This window comes from Gastrolobium bilobum, unplaced genomic scaffold (genome assembly GCF_033153095.1).
Source record: "Gastrolobium bilobum isolate Gb01-03AN ecotype WA unplaced genomic scaffold, APGP_CSIRO_Gbil_v1 utg1951, whole genome shotgun sequence".
Taxonomy (NCBI): Eukaryota; Viridiplantae; Streptophyta; class Magnoliopsida; order Fabales; family Fabaceae; genus Gastrolobium; species Gastrolobium bilobum.
The window spans coordinates 451,921-474,006 of NW_026898281.1; the positions used below are offsets into that span (position 1 = coordinate 451,921).

General features: G+C 32.9%; 2 protein-coding genes, 2 non-coding genes and 1 pseudogene across 4 annotated transcripts; 4 read left to right on the forward strand and 1 right to left on the reverse strand.

Annotated features, from left to right (window-relative positions):
- Window positions 1-3,622: 3,622 nt before the first annotated feature.
- On the forward strand, window positions 3,623-4,821 carry LOC133314471 (F-box protein PP2-B15-like). The gene is made up of 3 exons (XM_061515953.1): window positions 3,623-3,895; window positions 3,989-4,107; window positions 4,341-4,821. The coding sequence occupies exons 1-3, from the start codon at window positions 3,623-3,625 to the stop codon at window positions 4,819-4,821; spliced, it is 873 nt and encodes a 290-aa protein (XP_061371937.1).
- Window positions 4,822-5,360: 539 nt separating this feature from the next.
- Window positions 5,361-11,206, forward strand: LOC133314485 (F-box protein PP2-B15-like; annotated as a pseudogene).
- On the forward strand, window positions 9,965-10,059 carry LOC133314504 (small nucleolar RNA snoR69Y). Its single transcript, XR_009751960.1, has one exon. It is a non-coding gene; the product is annotated as a small nucleolar RNA snoR69Y (small nucleolar RNA).
- LOC133314505 (small nucleolar RNA snoR77) lies at window positions 10,613-10,736 on the forward strand. Its single transcript, XR_009751961.1, has one exon. It is a non-coding gene; the product is annotated as a small nucleolar RNA snoR77 (small nucleolar RNA).
- A 6,889-nt stretch (window positions 11,207-18,095) lies between the features above and the next one.
- Window positions 18,096-19,156, reverse strand: LOC133314472 (serine/threonine-protein phosphatase 7 long form homolog). The gene is made up of 4 exons (XM_061515954.1): window positions 18,961-19,156; window positions 18,859-18,911; window positions 18,432-18,742; window positions 18,096-18,375 (listed from the first exon to the last, which is right to left on the reverse strand). Exons 1-4 carry the CDS (start codon window positions 19,154-19,156, stop codon window positions 18,096-18,098), a joined length of 840 nt encoding a protein of 279 aa, XP_061371938.1.
- Between the last annotated feature and the right edge of the window lie 2,930 nt (window positions 19,157-22,086).

Consider the following 22,086-nt stretch of genomic DNA (forward strand, 5'->3'; position numbering starts at 1 on the left):
ACTATATATATTTTCTGAAACTTGTTAATACGTGACTTAAAAGCAATGTTATTAAAACCAGTCCGATCATTGACCCAGTTGAGGTACTGGGTCACTGGTTCAACCAGTAGGTCACAGGTTCAACCGCATGACTCGGTAATTATATGTGATTTTATAATTTATATTAAAAAATTATAAACATACTCAAATATCTATAAAAAAATGATAAAAATTTCAAATATTTTAATATAAAAAATAATAAATGACATATTATTATCCAATAAAAAATCAAACAAAAATATAATGATCGTGATACAGGACTTTAGATTAAGAAAAAGACATCTCTAATTATAAATCAAATCAAAATTTTCTGCATAGTATATAATTGAGTCAATATTAGTGTTGTTGGTATATAACTTATGTAAGTCAATAAGTAAAAAAATATTCAAACATGTCCATTATGATTTTTTTTTTTGAAAAAAAAAATTTAGATTTTTTTTTAGACCAGGCAGGTCACCGGTTAACCGACCGGATCACCGATTTTCATGAAAATCGGCCGGGTCGGATCGGTTCTGATGCATAACCGGTCCGTTGCTTCAACCGGACCGGTTATATGATCAGTTTACCGGTTCTCGGATCAACTCGGTCGGATCGGTCCGAGTTTCATAATAGTGCTTAAAAGTACTGATAAAAGAAAAAAAAATATGTGTTTGATCTCAGTACCATTTTTAAAAGTAATTTAAAATTTTAATCCTAAATTTATTTTAAATAAAATTATTTTTTGTAATACGTGTGATTTATTAAAAAGAAATAAATAGTATTGATCACGATTGACGTTATTATAAAAAAAAAAATACCGTCATTACTCTTGAGATCATGTATACGTCAATAGCAGAGACAAAGTGAGAGATAAAAAAGACCCATTCTTCAGCAGTTTCAGCTTCTTCCAATTGCAGCCGAGATAGAAATTTGAAGTTTTGAACGTAGACAAGATTGTCAGTCATAAAGGGGTTAATATAAAATCATTAGTCCTTTTTATTTGTGTTGACTTATTAATTAATTCAAATTAAAGTAATATTGGATACGGTCAGATGTCACTTGGTATCCTCCGTTTGGGTTAGTCGAATATACGAGCGTGCAGAAATGTTAGTCTTGTCAGAACATCGTCATGATGATCAAATTTGTCCCGTGTGTGATGTTCGGGTTGGATCGACTTATTAAGGGTTGATTGGATGAATTTTTTTTCTTTTCAAAAATTGATTTTTTTTTAAAAAAATATTTTTTATTTTTAAATTCGTTTGAATGTCTATTTTTTAAAAAGTAAAAGTCTAAAAAAGCTACAATTTTTTTTTTTTTTAAGAAATTAAAAATTTTAACTTTTAAAAAAAGTTGAAATCAAAAACTAATTTTTTTTATAAAAATATAAATAACTTTAATGCTTATAAAAAATACAACTACTTTTTCTATAAGTCCAAAAGAAGTAAAGAACAGGCTCTAAATACTCATAAAACATAGCAACATAGCATCATCTCGCGCGAAAACACACACTGGCTTTGCTATGGTATGAGAATTTAGAACCTTTGAACAAATAGTATGATCTCTAGTTTTCACTACATCATCATTATCACATAGAATAAACGCAGCATCACATATTTGACTGCATAACCTTTATTTTGTTGAATTTGTTAATTGTGTTATTTGGATAAGTAAAAAAAAAAAAATTGAATAAAACTAAAGAATTTAATATAATGATAATCGGAAAAGTATTTGTCTCTTTTTTAATAAAAATATTTAATAAAAGATATTAGAAAAAACTGCACTTTCATCCTTATGATTATATTGAATATAACTTTAACTGATTTCAAACTTATCACTTCAATTTATTGTAATTATATTGAAAAGTGAACGATACACATACTTACTATTTACTTTTGTTAAGAAATTTTATAATATTTAATTATTTATTAGTAAAATTAGACAATGATATCGAAATTGCAACCAGTTTAATACTGTGCTAAGCAACTAATTTGATCACATTAAACATTTAACTATAAAATTATTAATAATTTGAGGGAAGATCATATCTTTTAACTCCGATAAAAGAATAAGAAGTGTTATTCTCAATCCCAGTTAGGGCCGTAAAACGGGCTCGGTTCAGTGGGTCGATTGGCGGGCGGGTTGAGTTTTACAACCCACTCTTAAAAGCGGGACAGACTTATTTTTTGACGAGTTGATGACGGGGAGGGGTGAGCCGAGGCGGGTCAGTGTAAAATAGATTCGGGCTGGCGGGCCAAATTTTTTAGCCTACTTTCAAAAATGGGGCAAGATGGACCGACTCATTTTTTGGAGGGTGAATGACGGGACAGAATAGGCCGCCTACTTTGCCACCTCTAATCTTAGTCTTGGGTTTCTATCCATCTTATAACAATAATTTATTTTAAATTAATAATTAATTAATATATAAAATTTAATAAATTATAACCGTGAGATAGATAAAAATTAATGGTTAGAACGAGAAAGTAAAACTTTTTAATCTTATGTTAGAGTGAAATCATCCTTCCTTAATAATTGTATATTATAACTGCTTTCAGAATTACTGAATTTTCATGATGCTGTCAGTTGTGAAGGTTAAGTCGGGGCCATTTTTGTTACCTGCTATATGCGTAGTGCTAACATTAATAAAGATGTGTTTATATTCATCCGTTGTTTGCCTAATTCTATATGTTAGCATCAAGAGCTAACCGAAACCGACAGATTGTTATAAATTTGGCATAAGAACATGGAAATATTTGTTATAAATTTATTTCAATTGTAGTTATATTTATAGATTTAATGTTTATATTTCTGCTGTAAAAAAGGAGACATTTTTTCCTATATTTATGTGCACAAATAAACTTAGAATTTTGCTTTAATTAGAGTAGTTCTGACATTTAACTTATAATTTAGTTTAATTTATTACAAAAGTGTTACATCCTCGAAATGGATCCTCTCATGTGAAAAAAATAACATGATATAGTCATGTGGGAAAATCACAACCATATGAAGGTAAACCAACGGTTATGATTTCGTAACTACTTATTTTAATATTTTTTCTCTCTCCTCCTTTATTACCATTGATCCACCTTTATATGGTTATGATTCTCCCACATAACATGATCATGTGAATTTTCGCATTAGAGCATCCAGATCCGTTACATCCTATAACCTTCAAGGGTAAAAGTGTTGCTAATAATGAATCCTCTCATTTATTTATTTAAACATACACGACCGCTTGAAAAATCTGTCTATGATGTGTAGAGTGCAAGCCGTGTGCTGAGGCACAATGAAGTCCGTCTACACTAATTGACCGTGGGCCAATTGATTATTATATTCACAAGTCCTTGTTATCACAAGCAACATGAAACTTTTTAAATACCGGCAACTGTAAAAGTTGCCTTGGCTATTTAAAGGAAAATGAAAGCCCCCTGATCTTTAAACCTTTGCAAAACCCGCTGGCACAATAGTGTGTCTGGTTTTTCTTACATTACATCGATGTTATGCTTAAAATACCAAGCTACAAGGTAGAATATCTATATTTCCTTTATTGTCCTTGTCAGGGGGAAGGGAAGACATTCAGACAACATCGACTGTTTTCATGAATCACATGGCATCTTGCTCCAACATAGAATCATTGCCGGAAGATTGTGTATGTGCAATCTTATCGTACACATCTCCACCAGAGGCATGTAGATTTTCATTGGTCTCAACCACCCTTCGTTCAGCCGCGGATTCTGACATGGTTTGGAGGAGCTTCTTGCCTTCTGATTACGAGGACATTGTCTCAAGGATTGTGAATCCCCTCACCCTCAATTTCTCTTCATACAAGAAACTCTTCTATTCACTATGCCACCCCTTTCTCCTTGACGGTGGCAGCAAGGTACGCTTCCTTCTCTCAATTCATGCCATCCTTTGCTTCCAATTTTTTCTTAGTTTCTGAATTTTACTCTGTTCTGTCCCCTGTTACATACAGAGTTTTAAATTGGACAAGTCTTCAGGTAAAAAATCTTATATCCTTTCTGCAAGGGAACTTTCAATAGCATGGAGCAGCGAGCCAATCTTATGGAGCTGGAAACCCACCCCTGAATCAAGGTAATGTGTAGGATACAAAATTATTAAGAGATACCAAATGATGATAGTTCAGTTGGCGTTAATAGGTGGGGTGAGAGCATGTGTTCGAATCTGTCCAGTATCACTTTTGAGAAGGGTTTAAAGTCTTAATTCTGGATCCGCTCAGAATAAGATGAACCAATTGTAATATTTTAAAAAATAAAAAAATTATTGAGAGATGAAAATGTTAAACGAGAATTTTAATAATTTTGCAGATTCCGAGAAGCGGCTGAGCTGAGAACAGTGGACTGGTTAGAAATTGAAGGCAAAATAAGAACACGAATTCTAACGCCGAACACGTCATATGGGGCTTATCTCATAATGAATGTTTCGCATCGAGCGTATGGGCTTGACTCTTCACCGTCCGAGGTATCAGTTGTGGTGGGAAACAAAGTGCAAAGAGGGAAGGCATACTTGGGCCCCAAAGATGAGAGTAAGGTTCAGATGGAGACCTTGTTTTATGGTAGCCGAAGAGAGATATTGAGAAACACAGCGATACGGGACCAAGAAGATATTGGGATCCTACTTCCATCCAAAAGAGATGATGGGTGGATGGAGATTGAACTCGGGGAATTCTTCAGTGGTGACGGTGATGAAGAGATCAAGATGAGCCTCATGGAAGTGGGGTATCAATTGAAAGGAGGCCTTATCCTTGAAGGCATCGAAGTGAGACCTAAACAAATTCAATCATCATAAAACACGTGACGAAAAACATGAACGGCTCACGGTCTCTCTGTAAAAACTTGTCAAGAATGAGATGATGTAAAAATTTAATATCAGAATATTTACTGTCTTTTGTAGAAATTTTACCTTAATGTATATATATATTTCGTGATGATGTGAAGGTGAGGTGGAGATTGGAAGATAGATTTATTTAATTTTTCAGAATTTATTTTCTAATAAAATGGATGCGTGTAATTGTGTCCACTGTTTTGTTTGTACCGTGACCGTCTGAGTTATTCACGTTCAAAATGGAGGATTGTAATCTGATTTGTTGGATGTGCTCATCTCATGACTCCATGTTGACATATTTATTCAGATTCAAAACAAAATGTCGTCATACTAGCGATAGTATTGAACAACCGTGTCCCACAAATATTGTATTATATATAGAAGTAGAACTTGCCCATTGTGATGCAACGGTGCCCCTTGAAATTTTTGATTTAGTCTCTTTTATACTTTCTTTCTTTTTAAATAATTAACACACGCAGTGCGGTGAAGGGGGAAGGGTTAGTATGGAACTTTTGTCCGAGGATTGTTTTGCACCCATTTTGTCATTTACATCCCCTCAGGACGTGTGTCGGTCCTCTCTAATCTCCTCGATAGTGCAGTCCATGGCAGATTCAGATGCTGTGTGGGAGAAATTTTTGCCAATTAATTATCAAGGAATTGTTTCTAGGCTGGTGGGTCCCCTTTGCAGTGTTCGTCGATGAAAGAGTTGTTTGTCAGGTTATGTAAACCACAACTAATTGACGACGGTAACAAGGTAATTTCTGATAATAATGTCTTTTATTTCTAATATTTGCTGTTTAACACAACATGGTGGACATGCTCAAGTAGGTACGATTCTGTTCTCGTTTTTTTGTTTTTGTTTTTTGGTAGCATGATAGCAAATTCAGAAGGCTCGTAGCATAATCACAAATTGGTCGACTGTAAATTCTCTATTGAAGAGTTTACAAACTCTACCAACGCCTTTTACATTTGCTATCGGTCTTTAAAATTTGCAAGCATGCAACATGTTTTTAGTAAGTTTAAGTGCGCACAGAAGTAGTGTTAAATTAAGCTCTCACATTCAATCAATAACAAAAAAGAAAAAGGGAGAAACGACAGAGCTTTTGAAAATGTGGCAAATTGAGGTACCACTTAATGTGTGTAACACGTGATTTAAAATTAATGATGTAGTGATTTATGTAACTTTTTAAGATTTAAAATTAATGATTTAAAAAATTGCAAATCTTATTATGGCTATGACCTTTTGTATAAAAATGTATAGAAACATATGTTAATTATTAAAAATTTAATAAAATACTTACTATTACGTATAAGATCATCTTTTGCAAAATAATTCGTTTATAGTTTGTTTCTGTGTATAATGCATAACTATATTTTTATTTTTTTTCAATTCTCGGCGTATGGATGAGTAAATCATGATAAATTGATAACCGATAGGCGTGGGGGTAATGAGTAAAGCGACTTATCAACGTCGAAGGCTTGATTTGCTTTTAAACTTGATTTGATATGTCTTGTTTAATAAATAAAAGGGTTATGTTTATCTCATTTTACATGAGATAAACAACTCTCCTACACATACAAAAATAAGTTGGGTCTCACTACTTTTTTTTTTCTCTCCTCTTCTCTATGGGTCTCACTTATACTTTTATTTCTACAACATGAGATAATTTTTTCCTACAACATAAGAAAAATATATCCCTAAATAAAATGGCTTAAAATTTAAAAAAAAAACTTGACTAATTTGATGAGGCTTGATCTGAAAGCTCACGAGCTGCTCTAATATAATATTATAATAAATAATATATTTTTATGTCATTAAATCATTAAATTTATTTTTTTAACCCTATTTTTTAGGATTGTTTACTAGCATTCTCTTACTATCATAGTTTCACAAACAAACTTTTTGATTATTGGTTTCTCCTTCTCTCCTCCCGTCACTTACATTTTCATGACTTTACCCTAATTTTTTACGTTAATTTGAAAAAAATATATTTTATAATTATAAACGAGTTCTTTAATTTTTCATAAATAAACAAAGTCAAATCTAGAATTTAGCTTGTACCATACTAATGAGCCAAACTAAGCTTAAATTATTTTTTATAGACTTGACTCGTTTAAGCTAAAGTTTGCATCGGCCCAGCTCATTTATACTCGTAAATAAACGATATCAACGAAGGATATCTTTTGTAAACAAATTCAGTTTTTCATCAATATTTTGCTCACGTTTTTTCCAGTTCAAAACCAAGAGTAATAGGAATTTTGTTAACTCTAGCATAATTTAATTAATGCTCTTTTTTTTTTTTTTTTTTGGTAAATAATTAATGCTCTCTATTATCCTGAGAACATTCTTTCACAAATTCTTAATTATATTGTAGATATTTAATGGGATATGCAAGAATATCTATAATAAATGTAATATATATTGTGTTTTAATATAATTTTACAATATATATATGAGTTTAGTGAGTTATGTTCTCCCGCGAGAACACATTTATAGTAAAATTTATAATATGTTTTCCTGGGAGAACACTGAAGAACACCATTGTAATATTTATTGCACTAAGTTCTCGCGAACGGTCCAATGACTAAATTTTTAATTTTTCATATATATATATATATATATATATATATATATATATATAGATATAATGCATGCATCAAAGTACAAAAATTGCAACATAATGCAATTATTGTTAGCTTAAGGTTGATTATGCATGCTCAGGCGGTGGAGCAAATATGAATCATATTTTCAAAGAATAAAAATATGAATCCTATTTTTTAAATAATGACCTATTTTTTAAATAGTGAATTCATATTTAAAATATGATTCATATTTGCTCCGCTGGCTGTGGATGCTCAATCACCTTCCATGATTTTGAGTTTACCGGGTTTTAAAAAATAAACAAAAATTGTTAAAGGATGAATGAAAGTTTACATTACTTTTTTTTTTTTAAAAAGTATTCTGACGGAATAGACATTAAATTTAAATATACATTACCAGATTTTTCAAATGTCTATTTCTTTGAAGTCTAGAATAATTTTTGAAAAAATAATTTATACTTCCTTTCTAATTTGTACGATAATCATAAATATTAATAATTAGGAAGTTTTTTATATAGGTATTTTAAATTTAAGTAAAATTTAAAGAGAATAATAAAAACAAAATTTTAAAAAATACAAAACAATATGCATAATTAATTTAAAAGAATTTGACTTTAAACCTTAAAAAAAAATTAGAATGAAAAGTGTGATTCTGTTAGAGAGATTAGTATAAAAAATAAAGTTACTCTCAATTTATTTTACACTAATTTAATATATAAAGGTGGAGTGATTGAGATTTGGAAATAAATAAAATAGAAATTAAAAAAAAATTGAAAATTTTAATCTAGTATCATAAACAACTGAAATTTAAGGAGATTTTTTAAATAAATAATAATTTTTAAAATACAACGAGTTAACTCTAAGAAAAAATTTAATATAAAAAGATAAAAATAATCAATAAATTAATTTAAGTTAGAAAAATATAAAAATACTAAATAACAATGAAGTCACCGATCTTAGAAAATAAGAACAATAAAAAATTGTTATTCGTTACTCAGGGAGGGATAATAATAATAGAAAAAAATGTGTGTCATTTTAAAGGATGTAAACTTGTGTCATTTTAAAAGAGAGAAAGAGATAGATAAAGAATGAGAGAGTTGACAAAAATAAAAAATAAAAGTGTAGGCACCACCTTTTTGTGAAAGTAAAATAATATAAATTGTACCATTTAAATGGATAAACTCTTTTCCTATAATAATAATCTCAAGGATTTATGACCGTACTAAAATTACCTCGTCATTGAAACAGATGTTCTCGATTGACAAAACAACAGGCAAAGTATGTTACCTGTTGAGCGCACGGCAGCTTTCAATTGCGTGGGGAGACAGCCCTCTGTATTGGTCCTGGAAACCAGTTCAAGGCTCAAGGTTCATGAATTATCCCAATTATCTAACAAGTGTTTTTCTTTTTCTTTATAATTTCTAATTTTATTTCTTTTCGCCCCGGACTATAACTTCAGTTCATACTCAACTAAAACAAAATCTGTTCTTGTACTTGTACATATGCCATCCTAATACTTTAACTTAGATGCTCATTTTTTTTTAAAAGGATACTTTGTTGAAGGGTTAGTTATGAGTTAAATAAAAGTGAACAATTTTTTTTTTTTTTTTATGTAATTTGAAAATTGAACATATAAATTATTAAAATTCCTATGACTGGATCAATTTTAATGGCTTAAAAGTGAACAAATTATTGCATAGTCACACCCCCACCCCACTTTGGTATCTTTGTGTGTAGATTTGCTGAAGCTGCAGAACTGAGAACCATTTGCTGGCTAGAAATCAAGGGCAGCATAAACAGTGGAATGCTATCTCCTGAAACAACATACGGAGCGTATCTGAAAGTGAAAATCGCGGATCGTGCTTACGGGTTAGATTCGTTACCATCCGAGGTGTCAGTGGAGTTTGGCAATTACAAATCACAAGGGTCTGTTTATATACGTTCACATTCCAAAAGAAACGGGAAAGTCTCTTGTGATTTCCATCGTGAGGCAGAAGATGGATGGTTGGAGATTGAATTGGGGAGTTTCTCCACAGAATCAGATCAAGAGGTGAGAATGTGCCTCAAGGAGGTCAAAGGGGTGCACTTGAAAGGTGGGCTAATAGTTGAGGGAATTGAAATAAGGCCCAAACGGTCATAACTACTCTCCACATATGGGCCGTAACATCCTTACCTTTGTATTTTTGTGTTACTTTTGTTTGTACTTTGTTGGGGCAAAATCGGAAACGGGTTTTTTTTGCCCCATCATGTAACCCTAGCTGTATAGTCGCCGCTCTCTTTAAAAACCTCATTTGCCATTGCCAATTGCTATCCCAAATAGAAGACACAGTAGCAATACTTGCATTGCGTTCCGTAAGATTTTTGTCCCTAGTTCGTTAGTTCGATCTTCTTTACCTTTGAATCTCTGATCAATTTTGTTATATGATTTGTTATAAAATCTTCGTTTTGGATGTCTCTTGTTTATTATACATTGTTGGTAGTGTTGGTTTTCATTCACCTTCAATTTTCCAATAGCAATGAGGATTAATGTGAATCCCAGCTCATTATGAGGCCTTTTTAAAGGTCTGGGAATGGAATTATCCACATCTATCTGAGCTTCTCTCTACTCTCAACTCTCAACTCTCAACCTTAGTGTTTGTCTATCATTTTACAATTTATCGGATGTTTTTATTCTGTTATGTTGCTTTGCGATTCGAAATTCAAATTTGTAGGCTACAGAAAATAAAGAAAGGGGGTTAAATTCACCCACCTTTCTAGGGCTTAGGGTTAACAAGAAGCGGAGATGTTCTGTTGCGGTTGAAAGGAATGTTGCCTTTGTGTTTGTTTCAGGATTCTGTTTTAGGTTTCAATCTGATTGATACCTGTGTTTGATGTGTGTTCTATGTGTTTTCTCCTAGATACGTAGATAGACATAAGGGGCTGGAGTTTGGCTCTTTGGCTTTATAAACCTGTGCCTTAGAGATGAATGCAGCACCCTATACAAAATTCAGTCAACATTTTTACCAATTTTCGGTACGAAGTTTATTCAATGAATCTAGCCGATCTCTTTGGTAAGGTTGATACATTTTTTTTTTAATTTTTTTATTTGAGTCATTCTTTTTTAAAGAGTGTGAAAATTGGAGAAATTGAAGAAATAATTATCGAGTGGTAATTCAGGCAGCCTACTTGCCACGATTAAATGGCACGAGAGGTGTTAAACTGCTCGTAAATAGAATGCTTTTGCTCTTCAGACTTGCTGAGATTTTCTCTGAAGCTGGTCTAGTAAGCTCAAGCACATTTATTTTTTAAATTTTTATAAATAAGGCTCTTGGATCTTGTGATTATTTATAACCAAAATAAATATTTTACTATTTATTTATTTAATTTTGCATTTGAAAATAATTTATTAACGATTTTTTTTGGTAATCCGATCAAGTATTGTTTATACCAGTTGAAGTTGAATTGTAGTAGTTTATTGCGAAATCTATTTAATTAATGGCAAATGCTAGTTGTTGTTCACTTCTGTAGATAGGACTCCATATTAGTAGCTGTTCGCTTCAAATAAAATACTGTTCACCTCAACTATGAGTATTGTAGCCCCTTTTTTTCCTTTGTTAATAGTGTATAGAGAAACTTTGGTAAAGTGATTTGAGAATTTTATTCATGTATATTGATTTGCTCTTTTAATTTAGTGTTTGTTCTGGTTGCACGCAAGCTGTATGCTGAAATGCCTTATGGCTGAGTCTGTGTTTTGAATGTCTAAATTCTAATGGGTGAATGAAGAAAATTTTGTTTCATGTAGTACTTTTAGAAATTTGCTTGATTCAGTTTAGGAGTTTATTTATCTCATGTTACATGAGATAATTATTTCAGGTAACAGAGACAATTTCAATTTAGTGAGATCTACTATTTAAAAAGTAAAAAATAGTAGATCCTACTATTTTATCTTTGTTACATGAAATAATTATCTCATACAACATAAGATAATTATCTTTGTTAGAAAGTTATTTATGACTTTTTGCGAGAGTTACCGGAAGGAGGAGATATTGGGGCTGTTGGAAATCATAGACATATAAAAGGATTAGAAAGGCTTATCTCATACAACATAAGATAATTATCTTTGTCAGAAAGTTATTTATGACTTTTTGCGAGAGTTACCGGAAGGAGGAGATATTGGGGCTGTTGAAAATCATAGACATATAAAGGGATTAGAAAGGCTACTATGATACACGTTGCTGAGAATTTCCTTAGGGTGTGTTTGGTTGAGGTTTTATTTTGAGATAGATGTCTAGGAAAGAAGTTTGCATAGGAAATCATATTTCAGTTGATTTTGTGCTCAAATTCACTGTTTAAGAATACCTCTTGAGATGTGGTATTTATGGAAAACTAGAGAAGTAAAAAACTGAGAGTGGCTAGGTAAAATTATTATCTCGTTAATTAGATTGGCTAGGTAATTAGATGGCTCGGTAATTATCTATTGTAGGATTACTGATGTACTTGTACTTGTTTGTTCAACACTGAATTTATTGCCTGAAAAGAATATGGCACTCTTAGTGCAATGATCTTATCACGGTGAATCAAATTTTTCCTTAAGGAATATCGATGAAATTCAAGAAAAAAAAACTTTTTTTATTTTGGAAAGAAACAAAGGGTTCTATTCTAAACAAGGATCCAGATAAATATCTGGAAATACAGGTTCATATCTCTCTTAGAAACATCCTGAAAAGGGGTTTGAAAATCTTTAGACTTGGAAAAGGACAGAGCAATGTTTGCTATATGCTGAGTCAAATCATTAACTTCAAATACTCCTTTCGTTCACATCAGAATTTCTTCAATATCATCCGCGTACAAATTATCAAAAAGTCCATCACTACCTAACACTAGAATTCCCCTGCCTTTACTGAAATCTCATACTCATATGCAGAGTCAGGGCTGTCATTAATCTCCCTATTCCCCAACTGAAATGGTGTGTTGAAAGAGTGCTGCTGGATGAGTGATTGAAACAAAAGCCTATTATTTCTAAACAGCATTAAACCACTATCACCCACATTAATTCCATGCAACACCTCTTCTTTCAGAGTAACAATAGATTCGGTAGATGATCCTTTTGCTTTGGTATTCAAGAAAGCATCATTTAACACTTTTCTTGGATCAACAAAGCCTTTGATCGAAGTTGAACAGCATTCATAGCTTCTGTCATGAGCTCTCTGGCATATTCACCAGCATCGATTCGTTTCTTGGCCCAACCACCGACCCCATCAGCCACACCCATGGTTTGCTGTTCCTCACAGATGAAGAATGCATCTTCTCCCATTGGTTTCTTTGGGTTATCCTTTGGATAGTAGAATTTCCCAACAACCATCTTCAACACCTTCAACCGTTTCTTTGGCTTCTCTCTGGCAACAACGTATTTATCACGAAGACGCTTCTTGATAATCATCGTCGACTCGAAGGTTTCAAATTTCAAAGAAAAGAAAAGATGGTGCAGAGAAAGAAAGAAACAAGTGTGGGTTTGATAAAAGAGATATGTAGTGAAAAAATTGTAAAATACAGGTATTGTAAAACTAAACTGAAATGTCCTCCGATGTTAGAATATGACCGCAGGGTGTGCTTTCTTTATACAGATTATAAGGAATCATGTTTTAATTTCAAAGAAAGTTTCAGTGATTTGTGAAACTATACAGAATCATGCTGAGAAATTAAAACATGATTCCTTATAATCTTCTAAAAAAGCACACCCTGCGGTCATATTCTGACATCGGAGGACATTTCAGTTTAGTTTTACAATACCTGTATTTTACAATTTTTTCACTACATATCTCTTTTATCAAACTCACACTTGTTTCTTTCTTTCTCTGCACCATCTTTTCTTTTCTTTGAAATATGAAACCTTCGAGTCGACGATGATTATCAAGAAGCGTCTTCGTGATAAATACGTTGTTGCCAGAGAGAAGCCAAAGAAACGGTTGAAGGTGTTGAAGATGGTTGCTGGGAAATTCTACTATCCAAAGGATAACCCAAAGAAACCAATGGGAGAAGATGCATTCTTCATCTGTGAGGAACAGCAAACCATGGGTGTGGCTGATGGGGTCGGTGGTTGGGCCAAGAAACGAATCGATGCTGGTGAATATGCCAGAGAGCTCATGACAGAAGCTATGAATGCCTTTCAACTTCGATCAAAGGCTTTGTTGATCCAAGAAAAGTGTTAAATGATGCTTTCTTGAATACCAAAGCAAAAGGATCATCTACCGCATCTATTGTTACTCTGAAAGAAGGGGTGTTGCATGGAATTAATGTGGGTGATAATGGTTTAATGCTGTTTAGAAATAATACGCTTTTGTTTCAATCACCCATCCAGCATCACTCTTTCAACACCATTTTAGTTGGGGAATAGTGAGATTAGTGACAGCTCTGACTCTGCATATGAGTATGAGATTTCAGTAAAGGCAGGGAATATTCTAGTGTTAGATAGTGATGAACTTTTTGATAATTTGTACGCTGATGATATTGAAGAAATTCTGAAGTGGACAAAAGGAGTATTTGAAGTTAATGATTTGACTCAGCATATAGCAGACATTGCTCTGTCCTTTTCCAAGTCTAAAGATTTCCAAATCCCTTTTCAGGATGCTTCTGAGATAGATACGAACCTGTATGCCCAGATATTTGTCACAGATCCCTGTTTAGAATAGAACCCTTTGTTTCTTTCCAAAATAAAAAAAGTTTTTTTTTCCTTGCATTTCATCGATATTCCTTAAGGAAAAATTTGATTCACCGTGATAAGATCATTGCACTGCCATATTCTTTTCAGGGAATAAATTCAGTGTTAAACAAACAAGTACAATACATCAGTAATCCTACAATTGATCAATCATTTTAAGATGTTTCCTTTAGTTCATCACTATAGATAATTACCGAGCCATCTAATTACCTAGCCAATCTAATTAACGGGATAGTAATTTTACCTAGCCACTCTCAGTTTTCTACTTCCCTAGTTTTCCATAAATACCACATCTCAAGAGGTATTCTTAAACAGTGAATTTGAGCACAAAATCAACTGAAATATGGTTTCCTATGCAAACTTCTTTCCTAGACTTTTTTTTTCATAAACTTGTACCAAACATAGCATTTTGGGATACCTATCCACACTTTCCCATCTATCTCAAAATAAAACCTCAACCAAACACACCCTTAATGACTTCAAAACAAGTGGTGTGATTATGATATTTATCTTCTTATGACTTTTGTGGACGGTGCTAAAAACGATACAACGTTCTGTCTGTAAAAGAAGAAAAACAATTAGGATATGCTAGGAGCCATTGTATCTCTTGAACTTTGTTGCTTTTATATGTATTAATTGACATAAATTAAGACTACAAGTATTGGTTTTTGGGGTAATTCTAAATATATCTAATTATGGATTTTTCTAATGTTCTACTACTGGCGTTTCTAAAGTAGTATTATGATTGTTTTAGCATTACATTTATAATAGTATATAGCTTAGTGTTGACAATACTTTATGTGCCCACCACTGGGATATCATTTTTTTTATCATTGTCCTTTTTTTGTATATCTGTAATGCCCTTCAAAAGAAGAGGATTAAGTATTATTTCTTCAACATGTCTAAAGATGAAATGTATTTAAATATCACAGAAAAATTCATTATTGCTTCACATTTGATTAAATTTCCTCCCGGTTCTCCCGTGAAGTGGGCAAAGGAAGTCTTTCAATAATGCCTTTGCTTCTCCTGCTTGCTTGGGTCTCGCTCACGGATCTCAACCACGAGACTAAGAATCATGCTTACGAGGCTATCTCGATCTCTGTAAGCTATTGGATTTTTATTGGATGGATCCCCGGTCCCTGCTAACTGTAGTTACTGAAGGTCGAGTACTGTTAAGGAGATTACTGGCTTTACCCATTATAAGCCTGGAATTTCCTTTTTGGCCGCAGGGAGAAGCGGAAGAAGCTACGGCTAGCGCTAGCGCGCTCAATCGTAGCTTCTTCGGTAAAGTGCTGAGCTCCTTTACGTGCGGCTAAATGAGCTCTTGTTGCTTCCTCTGCCTACTCCTTGCGCTCAATGTCCGCCTTCTTGTCGCCGAGTTGGTATCGAGAGGAAATTCTTTCTCAAGTATCCATGAGCTTGAGGTGCATATTGATTTGAAAAAGAAAATATGTATGTAACTATTTCTACTCTAAACTTAGACCCATTTTTAGTTCTAAAAACTAAGCTTGACATAAAACTAATAAATTATGCACGGATTAACTTATTATATATTTCAAATAATTTATAATTTAAATTTATGAAAAGATATTTTAAAATTAAACAGAAACAATTGTGGTAGGCTTTTTTGACTATGAATATCATAGTTTGAGTTTTTTTTTTCTTTTTGCATGAAGATGACATGATACATGAAGTTCATATAAATAGAGATGTAAATGGGTCTAATAGTTTATCAGGACCTATGACCTGGATTATTATATCTAGTAAAATAAAACAGATTTAAGTATTAAAAGAGTTTATTTAGAGGATAGGTCATAAATTTTCTTTTATAAGACTTAAACTTATTAGCTTACTGGCATATATTATATTATTTGTTTGAAATAAAATATTATTTAACTAACTTTAAATAATAAAATAATATTATTTTAATTTTTGAATGCCTAGTAGGCATAAACAGGCCTAGTGTAGGCTAGGTTTTTTATTTTTTAAATATTGTCTAGATGAGGTTAAGTTCTAAATATTTACACAGGTTTGACCTATTTTCTAACCGTTGATTGACGCCCAAAAGTCTGGTCCAGCCTAATTTATTTATGGAAAAATGGTTTGTCATTTTAAAGAATGTAAGTTGTGTCATTTTAGCTGCTTACAACACTGTATTTCAGGGGAGCACATAGTTATAATATTAAAGTTGTATTTTTCTCTCTCCTCACAAGCTGTTGGCTGACGTAAAAATTGAAAAAAAGTACAACTTTAATACTATAATTATGTACTCTTATCTCTAAATTATTTTAGCTATCATTTATAAGCAGCTAAAATGACGAAATTTATATCCTTTAAAATATTAAAAAGTTTTCCCTTTATTTATACCCCTATCTATAAATTATTGTTGCTTAATTATGTTGTAATAGTATTAAAATATGTAATAGTTAATGATGTTTCAACAAATACATTAAGTTTGTATAATTTTTTTGTTTGTTGAATAATTTAATATGACACAAATAAGTGGAGGTTACAGGCAAAAAAATTAAAATATTACTATTTTAATAATTAATTACGAATAGGTTACAGTTTGAAAACTATTTTCGGATTTATAGCAGTCATTCACGCCCAAAATGGGCGGGACAATTCACGCCCAAAATGGGCGTGATGAGTGAATCAATGGAAATTACAGCCTCATCTAGGCGTGACTCAAGGACCTTTCCTACGCACTTTGGGCGTGAATGCCACTTATTTCCTTATATAAACACCTCTCATCTCCACATTCGTCACCACTCTTCTACATCTTAACTTCTTAGTCTTCGATACAGTCTCACTTGCTTATGCATACTCTGTTTTGTGTTTTCCTTTATTAATATAGTTAAGAATGAGTTCACATTCTGATTTTGTTCGTGTTGTTTTATATTATAATGGTAGAAAAATAGAAGGTTGACGTGGTGTCATTTTTGAAGGCAAGAAAAGGCCAACACGTATCATGCGAAACTCAACAATTAGCGACCTACATCAAAAAATTCATCAAAAGTTAGTGCTTGAAGGTAAACAATCTATCAATATGGTCACTGCAAGAATATGGCGTGAATCACAATACATTAGTATGCAAGTTGTTGACGATGAAGACGTAGTAATGGTAATCAGAGAGTTTTTCAACCAGTCAAGGAAAGATTTTTTAGAGTTATACGTGGATATTGCAAGCACAGAATGTTGTTATACCCGTGAGGTCAGTTGATTTAAATTTTGCACATAATGCATCATCATCTGCTCCTCCAGTTGTTAATTTGTCTGAGAAAGGAGAAAATGACCCTACCTGGGTTATGGAAGATGATGGTGAGGATGACGATGATGAAAATATTGCAATGAAAGATCAACTTCTTGCTGAGGATGCTAGCGCTTCAGACAACGATGATGAATGTGGTATTCCTGAAACTCAAATCCTAGAATATAATGTTGTGGGGGAGTCTCATGTCCAGGAACATCATAATGTTGCGTGTTGCGTCCACTCAGTTACCGCCAATTTCGAAAGGTTTGTAGTAACTGACTGAAAATACATGTTTATATTCGCGGCTTTTTGGGTTTAATGTTTAATTTCGTACTTGCAGGTGACGATGTTGTTCCTTTTTGGAAAGAAATTTCACATTACACATACATTAATTGGGATCATTCGAGGGAACAAGATTCTTATAACGACGGTTCAAGTTATGGCTCAGGCTCAGGTTCAATTAATGGTCCATAGATAATAGGTAACAAGTTGTATGTTAAGCAAGAATTTGAATCAAAAAAGAGGCGCAGATGACAATCAAAATAAACCTAATGAAATAGCATCAAGAAGCGGTCATCCTTGAGAGCACGCCTACCAAATTAAGTATGAAATGTTGTGCGTATGAACAGGGTTGCCCGTGGAGGGTTAGGGTAATAAAGCCAACATACGGTGAAAAATGGAAGGTTACTAAATGGGGTGGAGACCACAATTGCTTGAATGATCATATCGGTGCCCGAAATGCCACTCCGGGTGAGTAGGCTGAGGAAGAGGAGGGGCAATAGGTGGAAACCTGGTCCACGCCCATATCTGCAGTAGTATATGACACCCACCCATGTCTGATCTGCGCGGGTCAGTAAGCTCGCACCTTTGTCTAAACAAATGTGCGAGAACAGCAGATCCCAAACTGTATTGTCCAATGTCTCCAAAATCTCCTGCAAGCAACGCAATGTAGCGACATCTGACGACGCTACCTCCATATTTGTCACATAGAAGCCATGAACTCAACATACGCGCAATGTGTGCCTTAGTGAAAATATAACCTGTTGTGCATCCGCAGCCACTGCGCCCCAATGCGCATAATGTCTATCTAAGTATGCGAGCTTAACGTCCTCGTACGACTGCTCTGAAACAAGCGGGGCGTGACCAAGCACCTCCTCGCACAGGACCCGCCAGTTCGTGGATGTAGCACCCGTAACCACTCTCCCATCAGTCAGCAATCCCAATATAGCCGCAACATCCTGCAACGTAATGGTCATCTCGCCCTGGGTCATGTGGAAGGTATGTGTCCCTGGTCTCCACCTCTCCACCAGAGCACTAATCAGCATGGGATCAATCTGAAATAAATGATAGTCACTGATTATCAAAATAAACTTGCTTAAGCATACACTAAGTTTTTCACATTTATTATTAAATTAAAAATCTCGTGACCGGTACTTTCTTATATGCGTACCTGAATATGTCCCATGCGGGCGACATGTAGGAAGCCAGCCTGCTGCAGGTAGTCTGCCGCGACATCGGGGATAATATCAGGAGATGCCCCCATGTATCTTACCTCGTCTAGTCTTGCACTGGTGACACTTCTCCTCGTTCCACACAATCTGTGAAACATGTGTGCGTTGCGTGCGCCTCCTAAGTACGTCCCACCTGTACGGTCCTGGAAGCACGTGTGTCTTGGGATCCGAAGGCTCGGCTCGAGCCTCAGTATCGGATGTAGACCGAGGTGACTCCGACGATGACGAGTCAGTCATAATAATGTACTATACACAATAATAAATTAATTGGTTTCATTAATATATTCCAAAAGTCATTTCATTAATTACATGTGTTACAAAAATATTAAATTACATGTGTTACAAAAAATATTAAATTACATGTGTTAATAAAAAAAATTAATTTGCATTTGTTAACAAAAATATTAAATTACATTACCTACAAAAAAATTTTAATTAAATGTGTACAATATTCCTAGGTCACTATTATATTCCACAGTCTCTATTATATTCCACAGTCACTATTATATTCCTAGGGTTTAAGATACTACTTTAACATATTTCTAGATCACTATAATAACAGTTATATGCGCAACACCTTATATTACTATTATAACATGTATAATATTATATTTGAAAAATTTATAAAACATATATTAAGACTTACTTGTTCGACAGGGCTTCGCCGCGCAAAATGCTCCTCAAATAATCTAGAGACAAGGCAGACCAACTTCAGAGAGAAATCAGAGAGAATGTGTGAGATGGAAAAGTGAAAATTTAGGGGTTTATATAGGCCAAGCAATTCACGCCTACTTTGGGCGTGAATTACTTGGATTTCATGCCTAACTTGGGCGTGAATTGTCCCGTCTTTTTCGAGCGTGAATGAATGCAATAAATTCGAAAATAATTTTTAAACTGTAACTTATTCGTAATTAATTTTTAAAATAATATTATTTTAATTTTTTTGCCTGAGGTTGAGATAGATATATAAAAAATAGTAATACTAATATCAAAATATAAATTCTAAATTAAAATAAAATTTAATTATATACTGTATATGATTCTTTTGTTTTTGTAATATATAATTATTAAATTCAAGGTGATACCTAACTTATACTGATAAAATAATTTTAAAGGATAGGTTCCTAATAACTGAGAACAGTAAGGCGGGGCATTCAATAAAGGCCGGCAAGATGGAGGAACTAAAATAAATGCAACAGATTTTTAGTAATGAAAAATAATAATATAATACATTCAATTAATTTTGGTGCGTAACACGAGTGGGTGAGTTGGGCCCCGCATGACGAAGTTGAGACGGTGGCGATGCCACCAGAACCACGTAGTAGGCCCCACGTTCTGCTGGTCTAATCTATGGCTCGCTGAGTCAATGTGTACCGTTGGATTTGGCTCGCATTCTTTCCAAGTTCATTTATTTCCAAACATGGAAATGGGAAGGTTAATCAGTCATCAGTCATCCCCATATAGGTACGGTCGCTTACACGACCTTACTCTGTGGGCAATTCAAACCGTACCTTACACTACGCGTACGCGCTATTGTTGGAATTGGATCCACTCGTTATTTTTAAAAAAAATATGACAGTAATATTAGCCAATTATAATCAAAATTAACGGTTATAATTTAATAATTATTTATTATAATTTTTTCTCTCTCTCTTTTTGTCATTATTAATTTATTTTTATATAATTTTAATTGTCAATATAATCATATCATGTCTTTTTTATCATTAAAATATTCTTTCCCACTATTATTAATATTGTGTCCTATTTATGTTTACCCACATGACAATTCCATTTTCAACTCTAACCACTGCTCTTTTCTTTTACACAATATTGGAATCTATGGGCATGTTTCAAAACAAAAATTTCAAAATAAAAAAAATTCGTTTCATAATATTTTTATAAAAAGATTACAATTATTTTTTTAATCAAATAGATAATATCTGAGTATCTTTTATTTTTTATTTCCACTTTTAACTTAAAAAATATATAAAATAATACTTATTTCTTTAACTATTTTACAGAACAATTTTAAAAATAAAAAAATCAGGACACATTCAAATGCACCTTAAACTTTACCTTGGATTAGAATTATAGTCGTTAATTTACTACAGCCATGTAAGATAATATTACACAAAACTCGTTAATATTACTTGAATTTAATGCTTTATAAAATTAATAAATTGGAGTTATTAAGTATAAATAAAATTAATGATTAATATTATTTTTTTTTATTTTTTAATGATTGATTTCAAATTAATCCAACACTAATTTTTCAGATAATAAGATTAAAATTTATTAATTATTAAAATTAATAAAATTTAGTAATAAGTATAACTGCCGCCTAAAAATAATTAATTATTAAAATTTATTTTCTTATTGTTTTTAAGTAATAATTATAGGAGTTTATACTTCTTATGCAAGATAAGAAGAGTATTCTCATGCTATACTCACATCGTTTTACGTTCCAGTATTTTTTTATTTTTATTTTTTTTTCAGTGGAGCCCATGTGTGAAAAATCTCATCTCATGTTACATGAGAGATATAAATCCCTTTTGGTTATAACTTCTCTTTTAAAACACACGTTTCACTTTAAACCAGTGAAATTTACCTTTTTTTTTTTCTTCAATTTTCCTTCCTCCTGCTTCTTGATAGTTGACGCTACTCACGGACTTATCTTCTTCGTCTCATCACACAGTTACGCTCTGCTATTTAGTGTACACGTCCATATAGGCTTATTTTCATTTTTCTCACCATTCTTAATATCAATATTTCTGCATTGAAAAGATGACCATTCCCCCCCTCCCACTTTATGGGTGGGTGAAGTTGAAGAATAAAAAGATAACTGCAACTTGCATTTCGATGATGAAATAATATTAAGTAAAATATAAGAGAATACTCGAGAGTAGAGAGAAAGAAAAGAGAAACAGTTTTGTTTTATTTTATTTTGCAAAACATGTCATTTGCGACCTTTGGGGGCTCTACTAGTTCGGTCAAACACCTTTTAAATTTATTTTCTACCATTTTTGTTTCCGTGTCTTAATTTTTATCCAAAGTATGACAACGACACGACAACATATTTTGTGTTTAATAATTTTGTGTTTGTGTTGATTTAAGTAGTTTTCTTTTCTCCCATTCAAAAAAGAGAAAGGGGCATTTATGGTAAACAG

What these genes read in the sequence shown, in the direction of transcription:
- LOC133314472 (XM_061515954.1), bottom strand. Translation starts at nt 19,156, where the DNA reads ATGACTGACTCGTCATCGTCGGAGTCACCTCGGTCTACATCCGATACT. An exon ending in CCAGTGCAAGACTAGACGAG is followed by an intron (nt 18,912 to 18,960) that starts GTAAGATACATG and finishes ATGTCGCGGCAG; the next exon opens with ACTACCTGCAGCAGGCTGGC. An exon ending in CAGGTTATATTTTCACTAAG is followed by an intron (nt 18,376 to 18,431) that starts GCACACATTGCG and finishes ATATGGAGGTAG; the next exon opens with CGTCGTCAGATGTCGCTACA.
- LOC133314471 (XM_061515953.1), top strand. Translation starts at nt 3,623, where the DNA reads ATGGCATCTTGCTCCAACATAGAATCATTGCCGGAAGATTGTGTATGT. An exon ending in TCCTTGACGGTGGCAGCAAG is followed by an intron (nt 3,896 to 3,988) that starts GTACGCTTCCTT and finishes TGTTACATACAG; the next exon opens with AGTTTTAAATTGGACAAGTC. An exon ending in AAACCCACCCCTGAATCAAG is followed by an intron (nt 4,108 to 4,340) that starts GTAATGTGTAGG and finishes ATAATTTTGCAG; the next exon opens with ATTCCGAGAAGCGGCTGAGC.